This window comes from Acanthopagrus latus, chromosome 7 (assembly GCF_904848185.1).
Source record: "Acanthopagrus latus isolate v.2019 chromosome 7, fAcaLat1.1, whole genome shotgun sequence".
Classification (NCBI taxonomy): Eukaryota; Metazoa; Chordata; class Actinopteri; order Spariformes; family Sparidae; genus Acanthopagrus; species Acanthopagrus latus.
Genome location: NC_051045.1, coordinates 16971222 through 16996564, shown reverse-complemented (window position 1 = coordinate 16996564; position 25343 = coordinate 16971222). Strand labels below are relative to the sequence as shown.

At 40.5% G+C, this 25343-nt stretch overlaps 2 protein-coding genes across 4 annotated transcripts; both read left to right on the top strand.

Annotated features, from left to right (window-relative positions):
- Positions 1-381: 381 nt before the first annotated feature.
- On the top strand, positions 382-12874 carry spsb1 (splA/ryanodine receptor domain and SOCS box containing 1). Of its 3 annotated transcripts, none has more exons than XM_037104929.1 (3): positions 382-492; positions 8386-9260; positions 10820-12874. In XM_037104929.1, exons 2-3 carry the CDS (start codon positions 8567-8569, stop codon positions 10945-10947), a joined length of 822 nt encoding a protein of 273 aa, XP_036960824.1. In that variant the 5' UTR covers positions 382-492; positions 8386-8566; the 3' UTR covers positions 10948-12874. The 3 variants fall into 3 exon arrangements, with proteins under 3 accessions (XP_036960824.1, XP_036960823.1, XP_036960821.1); XM_037104928.1 differs by having other exon boundaries at positions 385-591; positions 8390-9260; XM_037104926.1 differs by having other exon boundaries at positions 385-591.
- A 4341-nt stretch (positions 12875-17215) lies between these two features.
- On the top strand, positions 17216-25226 carry LOC119023236 (solute carrier family 25 member 33). The gene is made up of 7 exons (XM_037105015.1): positions 17216-17708; positions 19502-19675; positions 20958-21035; positions 22701-22801; positions 23111-23177; positions 24029-24309; positions 24418-25226. Exons 1-7 carry the CDS (start codon positions 17668-17670, stop codon positions 24615-24617), a joined length of 942 nt encoding a protein of 313 aa, XP_036960910.1. The 5' UTR covers positions 17216-17667; the 3' UTR covers positions 24618-25226.
- Positions 25227-25343: the final 117 nt, after the last annotated feature.

Below are 25343 nucleotides of genomic sequence, written 5' to 3'. Positions count from 1 at the left end.
GAAATGCATTAAGATCAAGAATGTTTAAAAAATCAGAAGTAGCCTTTTAACATATAAAATATATTCATAATATTGTTTGGCCTTTGGCGTATGAAGTGTTCCAGTCATATAAACGAAACTGTAAAAATATTTTCAGAATTTTGGTCAAAGCTGCAAGTGGATTGTGAAATGTAAATGTTTAAATAGGGATGGAGGAAGAGTCGTACATTTTAAGTGCGTGTTTTTTTTTCTTCAGTTAATCTCAAAAGTTTGAATGACAAATATAAGATTTTACGATAAGTAAAAAAACAAACAAACAAAAAAAAACCACACACAACATCCGCATAAACTGCATTACCAACCTGAAGCCAACTTCGCTCGGCTGCAGCCCGTCAGTAGGGAGGTCCTAATCTAGCATAGCAGCTGGGAGCATTTTACCACGTGACGCGAGAGATGTTAGAGAGCAGCCATCATCATTTCACCTAATTCATGAGCAGCCCGAACTGGTAAAAGGTAAGACGACAAGGAAACTGAAAAACTACGATGGAGTAGGTGAAGCCTGAATCCTCTCCGGGTCTCATCTTCTGTTTCACCGCCTCACAACTCACCCAGGTCTGTTCATCCCCTTCTCCCCTTGTTTTCTGCTCATATGCTGCCTGCCGAAGTGCTTGTTTCGCTTTCTGTGTTAGTCTCTACATCACATTTACGTATTTGATGCCAGAAAAAAAAAACAAAAAACACAGAAAACAACAACAACGCCCGTGACGAGGTGTCGCTTCCAAAAGTCCAGTTTCGAAGGAGAGACGAGTCGCCGGGCTCTTGTCTCCGCCGCTCATTAACATTAGCCATGTTTTGGTGCGGTTTAAGCTAACGCCGTTCGAGCTGCTTGTTGTGTAACAAACGTTTGGGACGCGGCGGAGCTTCAGGTAAACGCCAACAGCTGTCCGAACCAACGGTCACCAACGGTCCATTCAGGCGCTGCCGCCGTCTGGGGTCGCGCGTGGACCGTCCATGAGCCGGGAGCTCGCGACTGTCCGGCCCACGAGAGCTCCTGAGAACATCAGGCTGCCTTCACATCAGCTAGCATGACAAGCTATCACTGACCAGAAGGCCCTCGTACACTTAGGTGTCGCTCATCTTAAACTGCTAAACTCTCATAAAACAGGAAGTCCATCTTCGTTCCAGTAGGTCCCGATGTGACGAAAATGTGACTTTTTTTTGTTTAAATTGTTTTAGTGTGGTGTTGATTAAACTTTCTGGTCATTCTGGAGGCTAAAATGTAGGCAACTATCAACTTCTGGCCTTAACTGAGGTGTTTCTGGTATTTGGTCTGTCCCCCCTGGTGTAAGTGGGGTGTACCCAGTAGTCATTTTTAGTGTTTTTGTCCAACCAGTTAATATATTAAAAGTGCAATATGTAGTTTTGAGGAAGATATTTTAACTAGATGTTCTCTGGATGATTTACTAAATAATCAAACTCCTCGTTTTATGACTGAATAAATGGAGTAAACAAAGTGACCTTAAAGGTTAACACCACTTCACACTGTTTTACTTTGCCCTGCCACCCTTCTAGCTTACCCAAATCTACAAAATGCCCCCCCCCCCCTTTTTTTAAAAAGATGGACCACAGTTCAGTAGCACTATAAACTACACCCTTCAACACAATTGAATCAACAAAAACTGATCATAAAGCCTTTGTCTAAGCTGTATTTATTGCAAAGCTGTTAAAGCTGTTGCCTGGGCTGCATACATTTCAGTAAGGTGCACCTAATAAACTGGCAACTGGGTGTGGACTACCGAATTGCATCAGTGAAAAGAAAAGTGCAAACTAAAAAGAAAATTCCACTTAACCTCATTTAAAACACTTCTGTTTTAATTTCATAGTAGGTCATAGGGAAGTCGAACACGGCACTTTCCTACATAACACATGCAAGCTTTGTGTCCATACAATGGATGACTTTGTCTTTGGTAAACCTTGAGCTTTATGTACTCAGCAGGTCAACAAACAGGCTAGGGCTTAAGTTCAGGTGGGCCTGGTCTAAACTGGGTCTTACAATAGAGACAAGTGTTTCCTTGGCTCAGCAAATCCAGCGAGCCCTTCCTCTTGCATTTTAATAAGCTCCAAACCAATCCAGGGGCCCAGGAACCCCAACCAGGCCAGGCCAGGATCCAGCCCAAATATATCCCTCAACAGGCCACCTTTTATACTACTAATGGCTTTGTTTGTTTTGAAGTCCAAGGTATTTGTGGGAAGACCTTTTTATTGTTCTGTTTTGATTCACTTGTGCAGGTTGTGTGCATTCCTAGGTGGCCCGTTGCCACGGCGAGAGCGAATGGTAAACTCCTGGCTTGAAGTGTGTACAAATTAACATGTTTCACTCTCCCTGAATGCTGGACAGGCATTGAAAAAGAGATTGTTTACATTCAGATGCTGGCCACCCGCTGCTAGCTTTTTCTTCCCTCCTGTTTTGCGATCACTGAAGAGACATGACCCATTTAAATGGTTGTTTACTTGCATTAGAAGAAGAGCCAAAGCACTTCTCAATGAACTCTTGTCTACAATTCAATTAGAGTGGCCTTCCCAGCAGCACAGTTTTTCCACATTACACAATGCTCTCTTCAGCCTAGCTGCGACACAGGCAGAAGTACGAAGACCAAAGAGCAACAGTGGTCACACCTGCAGCCACGAAAAGTCACATTATGTCTTCATTTGGATTGTGGGGTATCAGACCAAGTGGAGGTTTCGCTATAAAAGAAAGGCCCGAGTGTGGACCTAAAGCAGTCCCACTGAATGTAAACCTTACCTGTAAGATGTTGTTTAACAGTTGGATTTAGGTTCTGCCTCAGCTGTGGTCTGTTGTAATGAGTCAACGAGGTAAAGCACAGCAGGTATTCATCAGGATTTTATTGTCAAGTCTCTGCGTTCCTGAAACGGTTTCTGTGTTAGAGAAGCCGCAGTCCAGCAGTGTCTCCCTGAAACACGATAGAACATTTTTTATTTCTTTAAGCCAGACGTTTTATTACTGCTTTTCCTGTTGCCTTCTGACTAGACAACCATATAATAAGAAATGGCTGGAGTTTTTCCCCCCCTCTTTTCTTCTTCTATTTTTGGCAATTGTGGGAATAGTAGCTGAGTAAACGTGTCAGCCCATGAGATCTACTTGTGTGCTGCTTAGTCCTGCTTTTCACGTTCATTAGCTTTAAAGAAACCAGCACCATTTAATAAAAGCCCCTAGAATCACATCACTTATAATTATAATATCCTCCTTCAGGATTTATCACCTTTTTATGTTTACGACTGCCATACATGATTAATTATGATTGTGTACACACACCAGAAAAACAGTTCTCTCCTCTGTCAGGATGCCCAGCATAAATTGGCAAGATAATGTTATCACGAATTCAAGGGCTGTGTCCGCTTTAACAAGAAAAGCTGGAGAGGAAGAAATGCTTAACATCGAGGACAGCAAATCAAATAAGATTTTAATGTTCTGCATGTTTGTGCACCCTTGTCCTAAATGAGTCACTTATCTAAAGGAGGACATAACATGAGTGTTTACCAGTTACACATGTACCGCTCTAAACAGTGTACGGAAATGAGTCTTTTATAAACTGCGTCTTGTGTCTAATTTTGATTTCTGTATCCATGGATCAGATACATTTAAAATTAATTTGAAAAGGTATCACTGAAATATTTTATGGCCTCTTGTAGGTCTACAGCGTAACACGGGTCTTAACTATTTTTAGTTGATTACTCGGTATGTCCATTGGCCTGGAGTGCACATCTGTGAAATTATAATCATGCAAATGTTATTTGTCCTGGTTAATTAAAGCTAAGCACAGACAGATCATGTGTTTTTCACTCTAAGTGCATAGAGTTGGATTACTCAGGAAAACAGAATTAATCCAAATGTAATGCTTTGAAGCTAGAACCAAAGAGTGTCCTAACAAAATGTGTCCACTTTTGGGTAATGTCTGCTGTATTGTTGGTAAAATCACCATAAAGGCCCAGTTCAAAAAATGTTTGGTTTGCCCCTCAGTTGTTAAATCTAAAGATGTTATCAAGCACAGAAATGCTTGTTAAAATTGTAGGCATATGAATGAGCAATGGTGTATTAATAAAATCCTCCTATCAAGGTTTACAGTGGGGTTCAAAAGTCTGAGACCACATTGAAATCTCTAATATTGTTGCATAAACCTTAAAAACCCTAAAGTGTTGTAAATAAAGCTTTGTGTCAAATCATGACTAAAGGTTTCCAAGTGTGTAGTGCACATAAATCTAAATATTGTATTCGCAGAAACTGAATCAGTTGTATCAAAAGTATAGATCAGACAGATCCAAAATAACTGCACCATCAGAAAATCAATCCATTGAGCCTAGTTGCTTAAGAGATAAAACAGTTATGTCATCTCACACATGTTAGACTCCAATCGGTAAAAGTCCTGTCAAAGAAAGAAAGTCATATCTTGGAGGATGAGTAGCAGTTTTCAACCCACTTCTCAGTAGGGGAAAAAGGCTTAACACTCAAGGTGGGCAATGAAACACAGTGCTTTACTGAAAAAAGTCCTTTTACTGATGAATCCAAGTTTTTTGAGTTGTGACAGTAAACAAATACTATATGTACAGAGACAAACAGGAGAGAGAATCATAAAACGGTATTTCAAACCCACACAGAAACATGGTGGTGCGATTAGCTGTTTTTGCCGACTCTGGAGTTGGACACCTACACAGAATTGACTCCACCCTGACAATGGAGAAGTACCACTCCATTCTACAGAGACTTGCTATGCTCACTGGCTTGTTTCTTTGTGGAGAAGGTTTGGTATTAAAGTAGAATAATCATCCCAAACACACCTCAAAGCTATGACAGAACTACACTACCAGTCAAAAGTTTGGACACACCCTCTCATTTAATGTTTTTTTGTGTTTTTAATGTTTTCTTGACTCTCGCTGAAGAAATCAAAACTATGAATGAACACATTTGAAATTATGTAGTAAACAAAAATGTGCGTAATAACTCATGTTTCTTGTTTTTGATCCCTCAAAGTAGCCCCCCTTTGCTTTGGTGACAGCGCTGTAAACCCTTGGCCTTCTCTCAATGAGCCTCATGATGTAGTCACCTGAAATGGTTTTCACTTCACAGGGTTCATTTGTGGAATTTCTTGCCTTCTTAATGGCGTTGGGACCATCAGTTGTGTTGTGCAGGAGTCAGGTTGGTACACAGCTGACAGCTCTATTGGACAAGTGTTAGAATTCACATTATGGCAAGAACCAATCAGCTAAAAGAAATGACAGGCCATCATTACTTAAAGAACTGAAGGTCAGTCAGTCAGGAAAATTGCAAAAACTTTTAATGTGTCCCCAAGTACAGTTGTAAAAACCATCAAGTGCTGGCTCACATGAGGACCGCCCCAGGAAAGGAAGACCAAGAGTCACCTCTGCTGCTGAGGATAAGGTCATCCAAGTCACCAGCCTCAGAAATCGCACATTAACAGCACCTCAGATTAGAGCCCAGATGAATGCCACACAGAGTTCTAGTGGCAGAGACATCTCCACATCAACTGTTCAGAGGAGACTGTGCGAATCAGGCATTTATGGTCAAATAGCTGCAAAAAAAAAACACTACTAAGGAAACGCAACAAGCAGAAGAGATTTATTTGGGCCAAGAAACTCAAGGAATGGACATTAGACCTGTGGTCTGATGAGTTCTCGTCAGACAACCTCTGATGAGAAAGTGACCGGATGGTGTCCACGTGCAAGGTTCCCACCGTGAAGCATGGAAGACAAGGTGTGATGGTGTGGGGCTGCGTTGCTGGTGACACTGTTTGGGATTTATTCAAAATTGAAGGCACAGTGAACTAGCATGGCTACCACAGCATCCTGCAGCGACATGTCATCCGGTTTGTGTTTAGTTGGACCATCATTTATTTTTCAACAGGACAATGACCCCAAACACACCTCCAGGCTGCGTAAGGGCTGTTTGACCACTAAGGAGAGCTGCGGCAGATGATCTGGCCTCCAGTCACCTGACCTAAACCCAATCAAGATGATTTGGGATGAGATGGACCGCAGAGTGAAGGCAGAGGGCGAACAAGTGCTCAGCATCTCTGGGAACTCCCTCCAGACTGTCATCCAGTGACTACCTCATGAAGCTCATTGAGAGAATGCCAAGAGTGTGCAAAGCTGTAATCAAAGCAAAGGGTGGCTATTATGATGAATCTAAAATATAAAACATGTTTTGAGTTATTTTACACTTTTTTGATACTACATAATTCCATATGTGTTTACTCATAGTTGTGATGCCTTTAGTGAGAATCTACAATGTGAATAGTCATGAAAATAAAGAAAAAACATTAAATGAAAAGGTGTGTCCAAACTTTTGACTGGTAGTTTATCTTAAGACCAAGGAGACTGACATGGTCTGTCCTCCAGTCACCTGACCTTAACCCCACTGAACATTGTTGGAGGCACTTAAGACGCTTGAGTCATCAACATTAGTCATCAGGTTTTACACAAACTAGTGGAGTCCATGCCAGCTTGAGTGCATGCTGTCATTGCAGCAAAAGGGCGACATACAACATTTTTAACCCACAGTTTGTTGTGCTGACATTATCATTATGTTCACTATTAAAACTATGATATTTAAAACATGTGCAAAGTATCTTGACTATTGGTCTCAGACTTCACCCACTGTGCGATATGATATACTTTATTATCGCCAAAGGGAAATGCTGCACACATAAATGCCTCCAAGGTAAAGATAAATAAATTACATAAAACAAAATGGCACCAGGTGTGTAACTCACGATAATAAATTGCACAGAAATATTGCCACCCCATTTTTATTTATTTTTTTTATTTTATTTTTTTTATTCCGAATATGCAAATAGAACATGGCTTCCTGATTGCAATTTAACAAATTATTTGCACAACATCATATGGAAATGATAAATCATTGTATGTGATTTGATGTTGCAGTAGTGAGATCTAATACATTTTCAGGGAGGTAGATTGAGGAACTGTTTACAGCTTAAATAACCAGACGGGAAGCAGGATCTGATATTGCAGTGTTGGTGCTGTTCCTGGAACATCATTATGAATGTTGCTCTAGGGCCGTCATTGAAACCAACTAATCATGTTTTTGTAATGTCATAGCTTGGCAACAGAAAATACACAAATGGGGATTTTATCATTACAATAAACATGTGAAGCCCTTTAAAGGGTCTATTTAAGCCCAAACCTAACAAAGCAGCTTTGTTGCCAAAAGCTATTGTTTTAGTTCCTTTAACCGAACTAAACGGCAACAGAAACCTGTAAAGTGAGTCTCATATGTAATCCACTCGACCATGACAAATTGCCTCAGATATGGCTTTAGTCAGTGTTTCGTAAGTTGACATGATGTTCCAGGATAAACACCACCATGTGTCACAGAGCTCTGTCGTCAGAAAAGCGTGATTAGCCAGTTTAAATGATGGTCCTTGAAGAACATTAACCATGATGTTATAGAAGCAACATAGTGATATAAGGTACACCGCACAAGAATGTTTTTTTTTTTCCAGCAAAGTCAGTTCGTATCAAAGTATGTTGATGCAAAAAAAAATTAATTAGCAACACTTGCTAAAATTGTCCAGTACAACCAAATAAATAACAGCAATGGCTTCCATGTACAGACAGTATCTTGCACAGTCTGAGCTCATCCAAGTTCTATTGTTAAATGGTATATATGGTCTTTCCAACCCTAGTTATCAGTGTGTTGTACACTGTGTACAGAGCAGCTAAAACCAGTCAGACATCTATTCTCTGTAAGTAGTCCAATCCATTACATATATATATCATGTCAGTCTAGCAAATAGGTCTATGATTGATGGGTGGCAGAAACTTGTTGGTCTTGTCTTTCTTGGTTGACTCGACATTATAGTGAACTTGCTGGGAGTGACAAGGCCATACAGCCCTGTTTACTGACTGACTGCTTCAGACTTTAGATGTACTTAAGATGATAATGGCTCAAGGAAATCAGGCCATGGTCAGCAGATACATGTTTTCCTGCTGTTGTGCAATGATGTTATCAGTGGCAGTTAGTATTTAGGTTCATATCTCGGATATCTCAGGTCATGAGACCCTGCCCTCTTTATGTTTTATACGCTACACATCACATGAGAACAAAGCCACTTTTGAGGTCGCTTAATCACATCAATAAAGTTAAAACAGAGTAAGTTTCACATTAAATGTAAACTGTAACATTTTCAACACATGCTGTTTGATGCAGTTACACCATCAAAGGACACTGTGCTGTGATAAGGATGGTCTTACAATGGGCCTTATGTTTAACTTTGTTGGATCTGATGTTCACATTTCCTGATCCAACTTGTTTGCCTGATCTTCTTTCATCTCCTCTGATCTCTCCAGGCAGGCCTCAAGCAACACCTGGTCTGACGTTTGCTGCCTGCGCCCAGTGACACAGGAGCACAAACCTGCCCCTTTGGTTGCAGGAGCACAGTGGAGGAGAGGGTCTCACGCTGATCACTCCCCCCATTTGTCTTTGAGGAGGGGGGAGGAGGAAGAACGAGCTGCCATAACTACCCAGAGCATGGGGCAAAAAGTCCCAGGGGGCATAAAAACCATTGATATGCGGGATCCGGCATTCAGCCCCCTGAAGCTGGAGCTACAGGCCCTGAGTCACACCAAGCCGTCTCGACTGGATCTGCTGCTGGACATGCCACCTGCCAACGTGGATGTCCAGGTCCAACACTCATGGAACAACGACGACCGCTCCCTAAACATCTTTGTCAAGGACGACAACAAGCTGGTGTTTCACAGGCACCCCGTGGCACAGAGCACAGATGCCATACGGGGGCGTGTTGGCTACACAAGGGGACTGCATGTGTGGGAGATCAGCTGGGCTATGCGTCAGAGGGGCACCCATGCTGTGGTTGGGGTGGCTACAAGTGATGCCCCTCTACACTCGGTGGGCTACACAGCTTTGGTAGGAAGCAACGCTGAGTCCTGGGGCTGGGACCTGTGCAGGAGTAAACTCTACCACGACGGCAAGAATCATCCAGGAAAGAGCTACCCGGCCTTCCTCGAGCCAGACGACACCTTCATAATACCAGACTCCCTCTTAGTTGTCTTGGACATGGACGAGGGGACTCTGGGTTACATAGTGGATGGACATTATCTAGGAGTGGCGTTTAGAGGACTTAAGGGCAGGAAGCTGTACCCTGTGGTGAGCGCCGTGTGGGGACACTGTGAAATACGAATCCGGTACATAAATGGACTTGATCGTGAGTGCAAACTTTAAATACTTCTGTCATTCTTTCTGTCTTTCTGAGTGTTTTTGCGATATCTTGTGTGCAGCTTGTACAAAACCAGAAGCATTTATTGCTGCAGTAAATAGGTGTGACAGTTCAGGGTATGTCATGCTGTCATGTTAGTTCAGAAAGGGTTACTGTAGGGCATCTTTACTATCTGATTTGCGTCAGTGTAGCTACGTTGCTCGTTATTATGTAAAGCAATATATATGATGGCATGACAGTATTTGAATTCTTGCCTTGCAGCTCACAGATCTCACTGTGCCTTTGTTTTTTAAACTAGATGTCATTATAGACATCAGTGTTTATCAATTTCAAAACATCCAAACAAGCTGAATGTTTTTTTCCCAGCTGAATGTAAAATGTATTCCAATTGAATTAACGCCAATTAATCCATATTGACAGGGTCATGAGGTATAAATCAAGGGAACATAGGTGCTTATCAGAATATGTTGTACCCCCCACATGCCCCAAGTCTTCTGTGCTCATTAGATTTTTATGCTCAGTTCAGAGCCCTTGACCTAGTTTAGGCCGTGCAAAAGAAGCGAGCTGCAGATGCAGTGATATGCATAAAAGCCAGTTACAGCTGGATGTAGAGGGGAAATCCCCGATCCTATACACCGATGTTAAAGCTTGATGTTAAAGTTTCTCTTTTATGTAGTTAATCTTGTGGCTGTTTGGATCCAGAGTGCAGTGTTGGCACTAAAACTGAAGGATATGGCTACAAGTAAAATTAATTAGTATTTAATTTTTTCCTGCTTTTTCTGACCCAGTTTTTATTTAGTCATAAAGTCAGCTCTGTTGAATTAAAGAGGGTTCTTCTTCTATATTGTTCCAGGCTTCAAAAAGCATTGTTTTGGTATAGATAATGAAACTTGGGTATTGTATTTATATTGCATTGTTGCTACAGTCAGTTAGTATGTATCTTATGTATCAGTAGTGTACCAAAAATGATGTAATGTACTGTACACACTACTAGAGAACAAACTACATATATTACAGGGTAGGGTAATACTTCAGGTTAACTACACACATTTGGAGTCAGTATTAGAGATTTACTGCCATATCCAGATGTGTTCAAATCACCTCTTGGAATTGGAGCTGACCGATATTTCATTTGTGTAGCCGATGCAGATAATTATATTTGATGGTAAGAAATTCTGATATTGATATGTTTTCACTGTTCTTTCCTATACTTCAAAGCTCAAAAGTTGGCCAAAAGTTGCAAAACTCCTACTCACTGTCTCAGATTGCAAATATACATTTATTTGCAATGTTTTGGTGCTAGATGTCATAGGGCTGCTATTATTATTATTATTATTATTATTATTATTATTATTATTATTATTATTATTATTTGATCTGTTTCCTTCTTTACAGCAGGTCACTCCCCTCCATGCGCTGTGTGTTTTACATTAGTGTCTGCTCAATTAAGGCCTCTCAGACTTGAGTTAAAGCTTAATATTTACACACTCCTGTCAAGATATTCAGCCGTTGCTCACCCCTCTCCTCCCTCCTGTCTTCCCCTCCAGCTGAACCCCTCTCTCTGATGGACCTGTGTAGGCGTTCGGTGAGGGTGGCGTTAGGAAGAGAACGTCTGAGTGAAATCCATAGACTGCCCCTGCCGGCCTCTCTCAAGAACTACCTGCTCTACCAATGACGGCGCTGACAGTCACAACGCACACTCAGCACAGCCTCCTCTCTCTCTCTCACTCTGCCTCTCTCTCTCTTTGTCTCTCTCTCTATCTCTATCTCTCATGTTTCTCTGGGATCTTTCTTGGGTTGAACCCGTCTGACAACATTACTCAAGCCTCCAGGACTGAGTCAGCCTTCAACAAGTATGCTTCTGTGTCAGTGGCTGGACTCCTATTGAGTTTCTTATCCTGTTTTTATGACTCTTTGCAAATTGTACTCTCTAACTTTATAAAATCAGGAATCACTGAGCACTATGCACATGCTGATCCAGATGATGCCCCGACAGTCACCATGTCGGTGTACCTCCTCCGGTTTGTAAGTTAATGTGGTGGCATGTGCAGTCAGTATCTCTGCTGTGACCTCCAGACTCTGTGGATCATGAATGTCTATCTTGTAGCATTTTAATTTGAAAAATTGGTTGCGCTAAAACAAACGTTGGTGTTCGAAATTCAACTTTGACCATTGGTGCAGAAGTGCACTGCTCATATGCAACCACCAGGTGGCAGCATACACATGTCAAACTGAGAATTATAACAGGACATCCTAGTAGCTTTTAGAAATGAGGTTTTTAAGTGGATAAGAAATACACAGCACAGACAGGAGATGCTGACAACCCCACAGTGAGCCTGTAGTGCAGTGAGGGTGAATGCACTGTGAGGCAGCTGAAGAGCAGCTCCGATCACTCACTGCACTGCCAGATTTCTCTGCAAGTATGGAAATGCACCCATTACTTACCATCAAGGCATCCGACAGGAACATCATCAGCAGAAATTTTAATGGAAAGTTAATGTCACTGTGATTATTTGTAGCATGTATCTGCAGGAAATCTTTCTCAATACAATCACAACATCTTTTTTGTTTTTGTTTTTTTTTTTTTTATCTTTGCAGTCACTCCTGCTTTTTGTAGTGCAGTAGTTTTCAACCACGTTGTCAGGGCCCAAGAATGCTGTTTTTTTGTTTGTTTTTTTAATTCAACCAGTTTCTCCATCAGCTGATTTCACTGGTTTGCACATATTCAGCCAGAGAATGGACACTAACCAATGAAACAGCCACTGAAGTGAAAGAAAATGTGCTACTCTTGGGTCTCACTGGCACATAGCTGAACTATTGATATAGTGTTTGTGTTTTATAACATGTAAGGGGGGGGGAAGGAGGTTCAGCGTTGTGCCTGAATCCGCAAACTTCAGATGAAAGGCACCATAATGACTGAAAAAGACAATCCACAAAGTGCTGCACAAATGTAATAAAAGAAGGTCAGATTGCCAATGTATTGTCAAATGCCATATCATAGACATGTCTACTGTAGTATTTTTAAATGTGCAGACGTGGTCCTTAGTCAGCAGGACGCTCTGTGCCACACCTTACTTTTCCTTGCTTGCGGCTTCCATTTTATTTGTATTCCTTGTTGTAGATTTGTTTGTAAGTATCTATTAAAGTTTATTTCAAAGTATTTTTTGTGCACTGTACTGTAATCTACAGGGGAAGCTGAGAAGAGTGAAAGTACTACAGGATGAGAAAGTTAAAGTAGCTAACTGTTTACTTATGTACTTGCAAGGGGAGAATGTGAAACATAAGGTTTGTAGTGAAATATATATGATGTTAGATGACTAGTCTGTACACTGTTGACATAGGTGTTTGTTTTTTTACTTATCTTGCTTGATTGGAGCATTTTTTGTTTTTTGTGCTTCAGAGATATCTCACCCTATTGTAAGTCTTCACACTGAAGACATTTTGACATGCCACAGTGGGAAAAGCACAAGTGTGAAAAAAAAAAAAAAACTAACTTGGTCATGGCTGAATTCCAACTACTGTGGTTCCAGGTCCCTGTGTTGGTCTTGCTTGCTTACATCAAGATTTACGGGGATGTTCAATATACACGCTACAAAAATAGAGATGCAACGCTTTTGTTTTTGCTCCCAATTTTCACAAGTTGAAGTTAAAGATTTAAGACACAATATGACTTTTCTGACACCATTCAAAGATGCTGAAAACAAAATGTGAAACAAAAATGTTGCTTATATATTTTTGCTCATTTTTGTTATTGACATAAGTAACACCTGTGCCTTTCCCACTGTGACATGTCAACATGCTGGCTGTGAAAAAAGGACAGTTCAGTACATTCAGTTCAAACAGTACATGGAGATTGGTGATCTGACTCAACCTGATCAGAGGTCTAGTTGGCTAAAATAACAACACCTGCATGGATGTTTAGTGTCTTTTAACTTCTCATCGAATGGCAATTCAAAGTGCTTTACATAGGGAGTAAAAGGGATGAAGACAATAAAAAACATGTTAATAGATGAAAATAGTTTTAAATTAAATGGACAATGATCATGTGTCACAATAGGATTAAGTAATCGGGAAGAGTACAAGAGATATTTTAGTGATTAGTCATCAACAAAACTGAATTAATCAAAGGCAAGTCTTGAGCCTTGGTCAGAGAGAACTGAGAGTTGGAGCAGAGCTCATGTTTCCGGGGAGATGGTTCCATGTTAGTGGAGCATAAATACTGAATGCTGTTTGGACTCTGGGGAGAGAAATCCACCTTGTACCTGTTGATGTGAGAGGTCTGTGTGGTTCATAACAAAGCAAGAGATTAGAAGTAGTGTAGAATTAAAAGCTACCTGACTGTTGTGCAGAGAGGAGTGAAATAAACTATGGAAGACCAGGCATGAGCCTCCAACTACAGTCTGATACAGAAACTGAAACAAAGGATTAGGGGCGGCAGTGAATGTGAACTGAATGAGACTAATCAGACCATTCAGAGTCAATGGAGAATATTAGTTAACAGAAACTCAATGGCCCCGAACTCTCTGTCCATCAATAGCACACAGCTCTCTCAATGTTGTTTCGAGAACTACTTCCCTTTTTTTAAAAGTCAGTCTAACACTGCTTGGAAATATTGTGTCATAAATCAGGGGGAGACTACAATAGTGAGTAAAGCATGCAATCACTCTATTTTAAGACTTTATAGTCTTAAAATATAGACGTTTATAGTCTTCTAAAATGTGTAAATGTGGCTCATTTAGCACTTGGCCAAACACAAACACCCTCTGTCACACCATATGTTGTCCTCTTACTTGCTGCCTCTACTTTATTTGCCGTCTTTATAGCGATTTTCAATGCAATAATAGAATTTCAATAGTTATTTTATCGACAAAGGCAAGAAAGGACATAAGAATATAAGATGAATATTGATTAAAGAATATAATGAAACTCTTTCCAATCAACACCTTAGTAATTTAAAGCCTGTATCTTGCAGAAATAGATAAAGATTTGGATGCAGAGCAAATATTATAAAAGCAGGTTAACACTGAAATGCTGTTGTAGGAAAGGCAAACGAGTTTTATGCTTCTGAGATTAAATGAATGTATGTGTACATGAACCAAACACTGAGGGAAGCCAGTCCTGAGGGGGGCAGGGAGGGTTTCAGCCTGTTTGCATCAGACTCCAACTACTGTGACAGTTTCACTGGTACAGAGACCTTTAATCCTTGCATCAGTTTATCTTTTTACATAAGGCACAGGATTAGTTTTAGTTATGTTGATATATGTACTCATATATTCAAGCGCATGCACGCACACACACACACACACACACACACACACACACACACACACACACACACACACACACACACGTCATGTTCAGCAGCTGATTCAAAGAACCCCAGAGAGACTTCCGACCAAACAACCCCGCTGGGATCTAAACTGCACCTGCAACCCAACAAGGCCATCAGTGCAAAAACAAAAACAACACCATAATGACTGAATAACACAAAAAGACGTGAAACAGAAGGACGAGAAGTCAGACTAAACACAGCTGATGGAGAGACAAAAACACTGCAAGGTTTGAGTTTCTCATCCACACATGCAGACAGGTAAGCTGTGAGTTTCATGTTTGGTCACTTGGTGTCACTATTTCCAACTCCTACATTGAGACCAGGAAGGTCATCCAGTTTCATGGTTGAGCACAACATGAAGCCCAGATCCTTTACTTTAGTAAAAAAAAAAAAAAATATATATATATATATATATATATATATACAACAATACAGAGATACTCTATTATATGTCCAAAACTTAAAACTCAAGAAAAAGCTAAAGTATCAAAGTTCTGAAGAACTTTTGACCTTGAGACTCATTTATTTTTGTATGTGACATTATTAGATTGTCATGATGTAAAGTACATTTACTTAAGTACTGTACTTAAGTACAAGTTTGAGGTACTTCTACTTCACTTGATCCAGTCATTAAAAGATATGTATATTTTGACTTTTACTTTTGATATTTTTTTAAGTGCACATATTGCCAAAATAAGTACTTTTGGTAATTCAGTACATTTAATATCACATACACTGAGATTTTTACTTTAGTAATAATTTTATGGATGACTCACTTTTGCCAAAGTAATATTTAAACACAATGTCTTTACTTTTACTCAAGTAAGAGGTTCAGTTAAATATTTACGACATTGGTTCACACTTATGCATCAGTGTGTGAGCAGCTATTTCGTGTTGTAGCTGGTTGAGGTGGAGGTACCGAGTGTCATGAGGCCACGAAAGAATTAGTTTTACACACAAAGTTTTGCTACATATAATTGTATTCTTTTTTAAAAGACTTTGCTTATTTAGTTAACAGGCGTGTTTGATTTAAAGTATTCGAGTTAGACTATTTAAACAAAACCATTTTAAAAATGGGGAAAATTTCCCTGATTAAAGATCTGAACTGTGTCAAAGAACTCCAACCAGACACTGTTTTCACCAGTTTGTAAACTTTCATATGTTTTTTTATGGAAAATCTTAATCTGAGATCAGAGCTATAATGTAAATGAATGTATAGGAGTGAAAAGTACAAAGTTTCCTGCTGAAATGTAAAATATGCTCAAGTGAAAATCACTTAAAATTGCACAGTACTCGAGTAATTTCACTCGGTTATTTTTAACCACAGCTGACAATAGTAGAAATGTTTGCAGTTGTTTTGTTGAACTCATCGAGGTCAGCTCAGTGGCAAAAGCTTTAATTAGACCGTTCATGTTGGTAAAACGAGTCACAGGGAAGGAGATCCAAACTACGTTATATAATAAGTGACACGCACGCTGCCTCTTCAAAGTAAAAAAACAAAGTTTTAAACCAACTGGAACAAATTAAAGCTCTTCGTGAAAGAACAAAACAAGATGTTCCACGGCATATTTTGTTGACATGTACACTGGCAACAAGAAAATTGCTTCAGACAGGATGAGAAGCGGGTTCAGCTGTTTGGAGAGGATGTTTTGACACATGACATGTACGGTATTGTTCAGATATATAGACAAACAAGGTGCTGTGAAGGTTGTTGAGAAACTTTCAGCAGGTTCAAAGTCTGGATATTCGCAGGGTGACAGCAGGAGTTACATACCACCTTTTATGACACGGCTCATTGGTCGGTCCCACTGGACTGAACATGGTGTAACATCACATGTCCTCTGAGACTCAGTTAATAGGTCACAGAGTGGCATTTGGTCTCCTGTTCTAACTGAGGTCTTTTTTGTTATGTGATCTTACTGTTGGAAAAGTAGGAAGTAGTTTGTCTGCTTTATCTCACAATGTCCATTTCTTATCGGTGAAGAAGAAATCCTAGAAGCCACAATCACAGTGAATGGTAATGAATATTACATAAACGATCTGAGATAAGCAATGTACCACTGGGGGAAGTGGTGACTTTTGCCGGATGTTTTTACAACAACATTTGAAAAACAAGCCAGTCAGAAGATAATGGACCAATCAGACCTCAAAATAAGAAAAAAGTACTTTTTAAAAAAAATGTACGTTTACTCCACTACATATATTTTATTTTTCTATTTTAAGAAAAATAAGAAATACTTTTCTATTTTACTCACTACATTTATTTGATGACTGTCTTTACAAATAACTTTGCAGATTGCATGCTGCATCAGAGCCCCATTTATTTGATATTTATTATTTTAGGATAATCAGGCAGGCTGTTAATCTGTTGACCCAGTATGTATATCTGTCTATATATATTTTACCTAAGCACGACTTTTGGCTACTTTTTGATTTTATGTTATTTTTTAATAATTCATGTTATTTTTTACACAACTGGTTGGTTATTCATCAATATCAACCTCACAATGTTTAAAAAATAATACTGTGTGTGGATTAATGTTGTTTACTTGCAGGCATGTCTTGTTTTGTTTTGTTATATAATCCCTTCAAACTACATATGTGGCTCTAGGCATGTGATTGTTTTTCATTGCGTTCACGCTTGTATGTGTGCTGCATGGTTTACCATCCGGGCTTCGAGCTCATACTGAAACTGGTGGCGGTCAGGTGCAACTAGAGGTTCAGGGTGTTGTTGCCTGGTTGTTTTTGGACTTTTGTTGCTTGTAATAATTGTGCAACACCACCAAGAAGGGCAGGACGCGAGGTGGCGAGCACATGTTCCTACGTCACAGACAACACCCCCGGCCGGCCCACTGACGTAAACCGACCAGCTCTTCAGGTCACCCTGCAGCTCGGCCCACTCCACCGCTGACAGCTCCGCTAGGCTGGTAGAGCTACACTTGGATGCACGGCAGCACACTGGGATCATAAAAAACGGCGCTCTGTTCTTTCTTTCCATTTTAACAGAGGTGCAATACGAATATGGTGGCTGTTTGAAAAAAAAAAAAAGAGAGAGAGAGAAGGATGGCACAGAAAGACACGCTACTGCATCTGTTCGCTGGGGGGTAAGTCATATTAATGTCCGCTGGACTAGCGTTATTAATAGCCCAAAGATTCAGTTAACACGAGGGGGGTGACATTGGGTTTGTACTTTTGAAAAGCCCGTGTGAAACCTTATAGAATTTACTCGTTCGCGTTTTTTGCGCTGAGAGCCGCTAGCCCGCATGCTAACGGATATCAAAACGCAAGCTAGCTTTTAGCGCAGCACTTTATTCTCGAATATAGTCAGCCAGCTAGACATCTGTTTCTTTCACTGTTTCTCCACCAGTTAATTCGTTGTGATGTAAAACGACAATGTGAACAATGTGGCTAACATTCGTAGTAACCTTTTCCGCCTTGAGGTAATAACCCAGCTAACGTTGTCGTGGACAATGAGCCACCCGGCAACATCTTTTATGTGCACCGAGCGTAGCGTTACATCCGTGCGGAAGTTCGCCAATTTATACCCCAAAGCTATCGTTAGCTAGTGAGTAATCACTGCTTATTGTTTCCATTTGAAAGGTCATATTCACAGTGGCAATGACATCGTTTCTCTTTGGATGATACTCTTTAAACTGAACCTATATCGTGTAACCCAACCCGAGACCGTTAGCGGTTAGCTAGGTCCCGTGGCGCAGTCCCCTGTGTTACATAACACTGAGGTTAACGAGGTAACTTGCTGGGTTCAATGGTGGGTTCATGCTAGCGATGCCAACCGTTCAATAACCACCTGTCTAAATAAAAATAACATTGTTAAGTATGCAGTAGAGTGATATAAAGAGCTGTATGCCCCAGTAGCCCCAGTTGATGTAAAGGTCACATGTAAACAACACTGGCTTGTTAAAAATGACGCCATTTTACCCTTGAAGAGTCATAATGAGACTTCACTTTCAATGCTTTTGAATCAGTTAGGCTCCAAATTCACATTTTAAAAAACGATGTATAAAGATTTAGAGCAGGTTGATCACTTCGCTTTTCTAGCTTTCTAGCTTTATGAGTCGTGACAAACATACATTACAGATGAAGGTACATGTTTACCTCTCCAGCTACTCAGAAAACCAGCTGAGCTTGTATATCAGCCTTAGACAAATACCTGTAATTTTCAGGGGCCAACCATCTTGCATTCATTGCCCTGGATGTCCTCTTTCTGGTGTCAGTGATCAGTGGTTATGGACACACAACTATAAAGCACATTATTACAACATTGTCTGTCAGGCTTGGTTATGGTATTTGGAATACTTAAGTCAAAGTGGATTTTATTCTCTCACAGACAAATAGGTGAGTTAGGTGACTGATGATCAGTGAATGGAGAATTAGGTTGGGTGCTTAATCAGCTAAGATATTTGACTCTGTCCTCTAGACACAGGACACTACAGAGGCTTAGTATAATCAGTGTTCCAGACTTTTAAACTCATAGTGGACAAGGTAGTGGATGCAGCCAATAAAGCATGTACCAGTGAAAACCAAAGTAATGAATTGCATTTGCTAAAATTGGAAATAGTGCATCTTTTTTGGGGGGGGGCTCTTGATGTGCGATTAGAGCGTCTGGGACAGAACTGGGCAGCAGATGTGTCGTGTTAACTCTGGAGTATTTTTACTCCAGCACAAGACACTGGTCTTTGACCATTATTGTTCATAGCTTTCGGCCAGTAGCTCCTCAGCTGTGTTACGATGGAAACATCCCTCTCCACAGTCAAAGCTGATATGATTAACCTTGCAAGAAAAAGAACAACAGTATTTAAGGGAGTGAGTGTATTTGGTGGGGCATTTCCATTTCTGTTTGCCCACCATTCTAATTTTTTTTGTGATCAATTTGCAGATGTAGTGGTACGATGGGAGCCATCGTGACCTGCCCCCTGGAGGTGTTGAAGACACGGTTGCAGTCCTCCGGCGTCACGCTAAGACCCGTCTTCCAGGTCCAGCTCGGCGCCCTAAGTGGCACCGGGGTTATCCGACCGGGGACTGTTACACCTGGGCTGCTGCAGGTCCTACGGTAAGATGTTTGTTTATGTGGGCTGTCCTTCAGGGCATCTGTATTTTTCTAATGCAAAGTATAAGAACAAAATGTTCCTCACAGATGGTACACAGTTTATCAGACAACCCTTTTGGGAGGAGCATGACTGTCAGTTTGTGGCTTTTATAATTACATAATGATAGCCTAAAGATTTTAGTGTTGACGAAAAACAAATTTGTGAAAACAACACATTTAGCTAGGATTAGTTGTAGAAAGCCCTGCGCAGTTCTTGGGCTTTGGTCCCTTTAAAGTACTTCAGCGAGCCTTTCATTTGCATTTTGTCTCCATAGTCTTGAAATTAATGCCTCTAATCCTGTCTTACATAAAAGCGAGGATTAAGCGCACAGTATCCTGGTGGTGTTTGGTGACTTTAACCAGCTGTTTGTGATGACATACAACATGTTTATCTTTCAGGCTTTAAGATATACATAGAATGTTTTGGTGTCTGTAAAAACAGAGCTTGTATGAGTTTGGTTAAGTTAGGGAAGACTACAGACAGGCTCAGTGTGCCAAGGAGAAAGTGTTATGCAACACTGACTGGGGACAAATACTGGTTTGGACTAGTGTCTGTTGTATCTTTAAAGAAAAACAGTTACACTGCCTGCAGGGGATTCTGACACTGGAGAACAATATTTCCTTGTTAATTAAGGTCTTATGCCTGTATTGCAACTTCCTTGTCTCATACAGATTGATTTTTCAGAGCTGCTTGGGAGCTATCTTTGCATTTACAGGTTTTAAACTAAAATAAGTCTTTTCTGGAGGTTGAGATTGGGTGCTACTTTAACATGAAAAGAGGTCATTCTTGTGTTCTGCAACTCATTGTCTTAGATGAGGTGTTGGGTATCATTGGGAGAGAGAAGTGCAGTGCCTGAAGACTGCTTGAGAGATGGGGTGTGCATTACAAAAACCAACACGGAATGCAGTTGTACCCTCCCCCCCTCTGGTTTGCCCCTGGCGGACCAGACTGTCATCTGGAGAATGGGTTAAAATACTCTGTGGGGATGTGGCTGACGTGACAAGTCATGCATTGCCTTGGCTCAGTGTACAGAACTTGTGCAAAACCAATGCAAGTGAACAAGACTGGTGTAACACCATACTCATTACCCCAATAGACTTGGGGAGAATCCTACAAAAACCTTTGCTGTAAAATATATGTAGACTGAGGTCATCATGTACAGTGATTGTGTAAATTAATACATCTGTAAATTTGTTGGTGTTCTTTAAAACAAAAATTAATGGCTGTTTTTAAATTTTGTTTTAGATCAATCCTTGAAAAAGAGGGACCAAGATCACTTTTCCGTGGCCTGGGGCCAAACCTCGTTGGCGTCGCCCCCTCAAGGTACAGTGAAAACAGTGTGCACATGTTTTAGTGGCTCAGTTGTGTCTATGTTGTCCATCCTCTCTATATCGTTACCCAGAGCAGCTTTGCTTAATAAAGAGCTGGATCTATGTTGCAATCTCTGTGTTAATGATACCTTCCTGTTGGTCTACAGGTTATTGACAAAACACAAAGAAGTGTCTTTTGTAGCCATAAACAACAGATAAAGCAGTGGTCAGGAAGTGGGGAATGATAAGTTTTTTTTAATGGCCGATAAATGAGTCAACATTGTTAAATCAGTCAACCTTTAGTTATACTTGAGTAATCCTTCTATATGAATAAAATGTTTGGAAGTAAGATAAAAACAGTCATGTTAGATTTGAAATAATGTGAATGGTAACACAGTTATTTAAATAATTACAACCAGTGTTTGAATGTAACTAAATACAGTTTTGACGTACTTGTACTGGAGTACATAGTATATGCTGCTTATATTTCCACTCCACTACATTTTTGGAGGCAATTATTGTACGTTTTACTCCACTACATTTATTAGATATTTTTGGTTACTAGCTACTTTGCCAATTCAGATTACTCACTGTTGATAATCAGGTAGATGGTGTTGTGGGCTGCTCTAACAGATCGAAGGCAAAGCATTTTTAAATGTATTTTATTTGCAATCGGACGAAAAAATAAGCCATTCTGATTACCATAGAAAATGCTAGATATTGATGTCTGTGATTGGTCAGTCCATACTGAGATGGTCACAAAGTACGGCAGACTGATGATTTCTCAGGCCACTAACCAAAGAGAACACAGGAGGAGGCTCTGTTTATATTTTTCACTGTAATGGTAGAAGGCATTAACTCACTGTATAAACAGGAAGCTGCTGTCATTGCAACAACTTCCGGGTGGACCTCCCTAGCTTTACAGAGTTTTGTGAGTCTGCTTTTATGTTGTGTAGACCACAACATCTGTCAGTGTTAGCAGGCCTCTATATTTGTATTTAATTGACTATTTTCCTTACATGAGACAAATAAGGCACTGTGTTTTGGAGGAGGTTTCAGTTTCAACAGCTGGGTAATAATGGATCTGAACCTTAACACCAAGTCATCATGAAAGTTCAGTTTTATCTGGATTTTATGTCAATGTCATCTTGTTCCATTCTTGGTGTCAATAAATGATCAGTACTTTGCCCTGTTCCCTCTGGCTTCATAGTGGTAGAAGTTAACTCTTCCTTGTAACTGTAAGATGAACAATACTAATGGTTTTCCCACCAAATGTTGAGTAGACGTTGAGACTGAAAAAGATCACCAGTTGCATATAATTCCCCCTTGTTAATGAGTAGCTGCAGCATGATCCTCTGCTCAGTTATTCCCTTGCCCCTCCGTTTCACTGGCCAACTTGGACCGGCTCGCATTCAGAGCAGCTCTGTGGGCATCTGTGGTGCTTATTCAGCCCATTCTGGTGCAGTGACGGTTTGTTCCAGAAGCCGAATGGGGAGAGCAGGCAGCGGGGGAAACAGACTGCTCTGGATACACTGTCAAAGGGCAACACCAGTCCAGACAGTATCATTTACATAATTGCCCAGCTGTTATAAAACCAGCGTCACATTTATGCACTTTGTGTCAAAATCTTTACACCTGTCTCTGTAGAGTTCTCACCAGTCTGTTCTCTGTGTTTCAGAGCCATTTACTTTGCTGCATACTCGAAATCCAAAGAGATGTTCAATGGGCTGTTTGTCCCTAACAGTGGTCTGGTGCACATGTCCTCTGCTGGTGTTGCAGGTGAGCAAAAACAATTGAGTGCCCGGAAAAAATATGAATTCCTATAATGTTCTGTCCAACCTGTGGATGAAATAACACAGTGCCAACATGATCCTTGTATTAAGTCTATAAAATGAACATTAAATCCTTCATGAAGATTATAATCTTAGATTATATGAAGTACAAGTATTTTTCAGATGTTGATCCTGCTGTAATTCCTTTCAGTGAATTTGAGTGTAAAAGCACTTTAATCCAAATTCAGTATGCGTTACATTGAGGGCATGAAATGGATCTTATGTCTGAAGTGTAAAACTGAATGTGCCTCCTCAGCTTTTGTTACCAACTCTCTGATGAACCCCATCTGGATGGTGAAGACCAGGATGCAGCTGGAGAAAAAGTATGTGCACTCGTAATTTCACCTGCCTTCTGTGTACTTAGATAATTAGCGCAGAACTGACCGTAGGAGGCAGAATTAATAGGATTTGTGAAGTCAGAACTGGCTCCTCCTCATTCCCTCAGCACTGATCCCTGCACCATGTTATTGGCTCAGAGCTCCACACCCACTGCCAAAAGGCTGATGCTCAGATATGTCTGAAAAAACAGCAAATAATAACATAAAGTTGTTGTTTTTATAACAAAAGGGATTGGAGAATCCTACTCATTCTGCCTTTTAAGATCTGTATAAAACAAACTGACTTATTTTAGGGGCTTGGCAGGTGAGAATGTCCACCACATACTGTGACCTTTTAGCTGAGGCCCCATTGACGGCACTGTCCTTGGGTTATGCTGTCTGTGAGACTGAGCATATGACCTGGCGCCATAAATACACAGTGCTGACGCAGTGTCCTGCGTGCGGAGGAAGAGTCTATATTTACATTAGCGAGTACAGGGCAGTAGTATCATGTGAGGTCACAGAAACAAGACTTTCCACCCCTGTGTTGGAAGAGCACATCCTGCAGCAGCACAAAATGGTGGCCTTACAAATGAGCGGGAAAAAGAAAAGAGACTAGTTATTCATTCAAACCAATCAGGAAACTGTAGGACTTGATGTGGTTCCTTGCAGGAATAACCGTTCACTATCACTGGGACAATAAATAGAGAACAAATGGGTTCCAATTTTGATCATTTATAAAGGAAGCAGTGCTAGACACCTGGGGAAAACTGCATCTTTTCTTTAAAAAAAAAAAAAAAAGTATTAAATCAAGTGGGATTTTGTCACTAATGAGCCCGATTTGTTCGACCTTTCAGAGCCCGAGGAGAGAAGAAGATGAATGCACTGCAGTGTGCTCGCTATGTTTACAGAATGGAAGGGGTTCGAGGCTTCTACAGAGGCCTGACTGCATCTTATGCTGGGATCTCAGAGACCATGATCTGCTTCCTCATCTACGAGACACTGAAGAAAAACCTCGCCAAGAGCCAGTTCAACTCCCTGAATGGTGAAAATGAGAAAAGACCTTCGGACTTCCTCAGTCTGATGTTGGCAGCTGCTGTTTCAAAGGGCTGTGCGTCCTGCATAGCCTACCCACACGGTAAACACTTGCCCATTTGTTTGTCTCTTGCAACAAAACAACCTTTTGTCAGGGAGAAGTATTTATTTAAATGAGTAATCTTTTCTTTCTCCTTGTCTTTCTCCACAGAGGTCATTCGGACGAGGCTGCGTGAGGAGGGCAGCAAGTACAAGTATTTCTTCCAGACAGGGAGGTTAATAGCAGTGGAGGAAGGCTATGCAGCTTTTTATAGAGGACTCGTTCCACAGCTAATTAGACAAATCCCTAACACAGCCATCGTCCTCTCCACATATGAACTCATTGTCCACCTGCTGGGAGACTCCAAGTAAAGAAATGCTTCAAAGTCAGGATTTTCCTGACAAACGATGGACACCACAGAAAACCCAAGACACACTGGGCAACAGACTTTTGAAAATGTAGCACATACATTCACTTAATGTGGTGCAACAGAGACTGTACCGTGGAACTGAAGCAGGTTTTACTGTTATCCAAAGAGCTAAATGCATTATTTTATTTAAAGCTTGTCGTTAGGAGTTTATCACAATAACTCAAGCAGTGGTACTTTTATTAAACTCCAAAATCTGTGAAAAAGGTCATCTTCTTGGAGGATTTGTGTAATAATTTATTTTCTGTTTTGTTATTTTATGACAGTGTTTGTTTTCTTTTATCAGTGGTAAGTGTACCAACACACACAGATGACTGCAGGTTGCCTCATTTAGATAATGATGGGTTAGTGCTGTTCCTTGCAATGTAATGACCACACAGATCATTTTGAGATTTCTGTTTCACAATGTGCTGGTATTGAAGATTTGAATTACAGAGAGGTTTATCATATTTTCATTAATATATATGATTACAGGCTTATCTGTTTGTTTGTTTCCTTTGTGAAAAAGAATGTCACCTTTTACAATATAATGAGAACTCAGATGCTTATTTGACCAGTGGCTGTGTTTTCTTATCATTTTCTTCCTCTAACTTGGTGTTGTAACTTGCTGAGAATTTCACCTTTTTCAGTAATACTTGCTTCACTTGGTCACGCAAATCTGGAAATGGGT

Coding starts and splice junctions, on each gene's coding strand:
- spsb1 (XM_037104929.1), top strand. CDS start 8,567: ATGGGGCAAAAAGTCCCAGGGGGCATAAAAACCATTGATATGCGGGAT. Junction 9,261..10,819: donor GTACATAAATGGACTTGATC/GTGAGTGCAAAC, acceptor CTTCCCCTCCAG/CTGAACCCCTCTCTCTGATG.
- LOC119023236 (XM_037105015.1), top strand. CDS start 17,668: ATGGCACAGAAAGACACGCTACTGCATCTGTTCGCTGGGGG. Junction 19,676..20,957: donor GGGCTGCTGCAGGTCCTACG/GTAAGATGTTTG, acceptor ATTTTGTTTTAG/ATCAATCCTTGAAAAAGAGG. Junction 21,036..22,700: donor GTTGGCGTCGCCCCCTCAAG/GTACAGTGAAAA, acceptor TCTGTGTTTCAG/AGCCATTTACTTTGCTGCAT.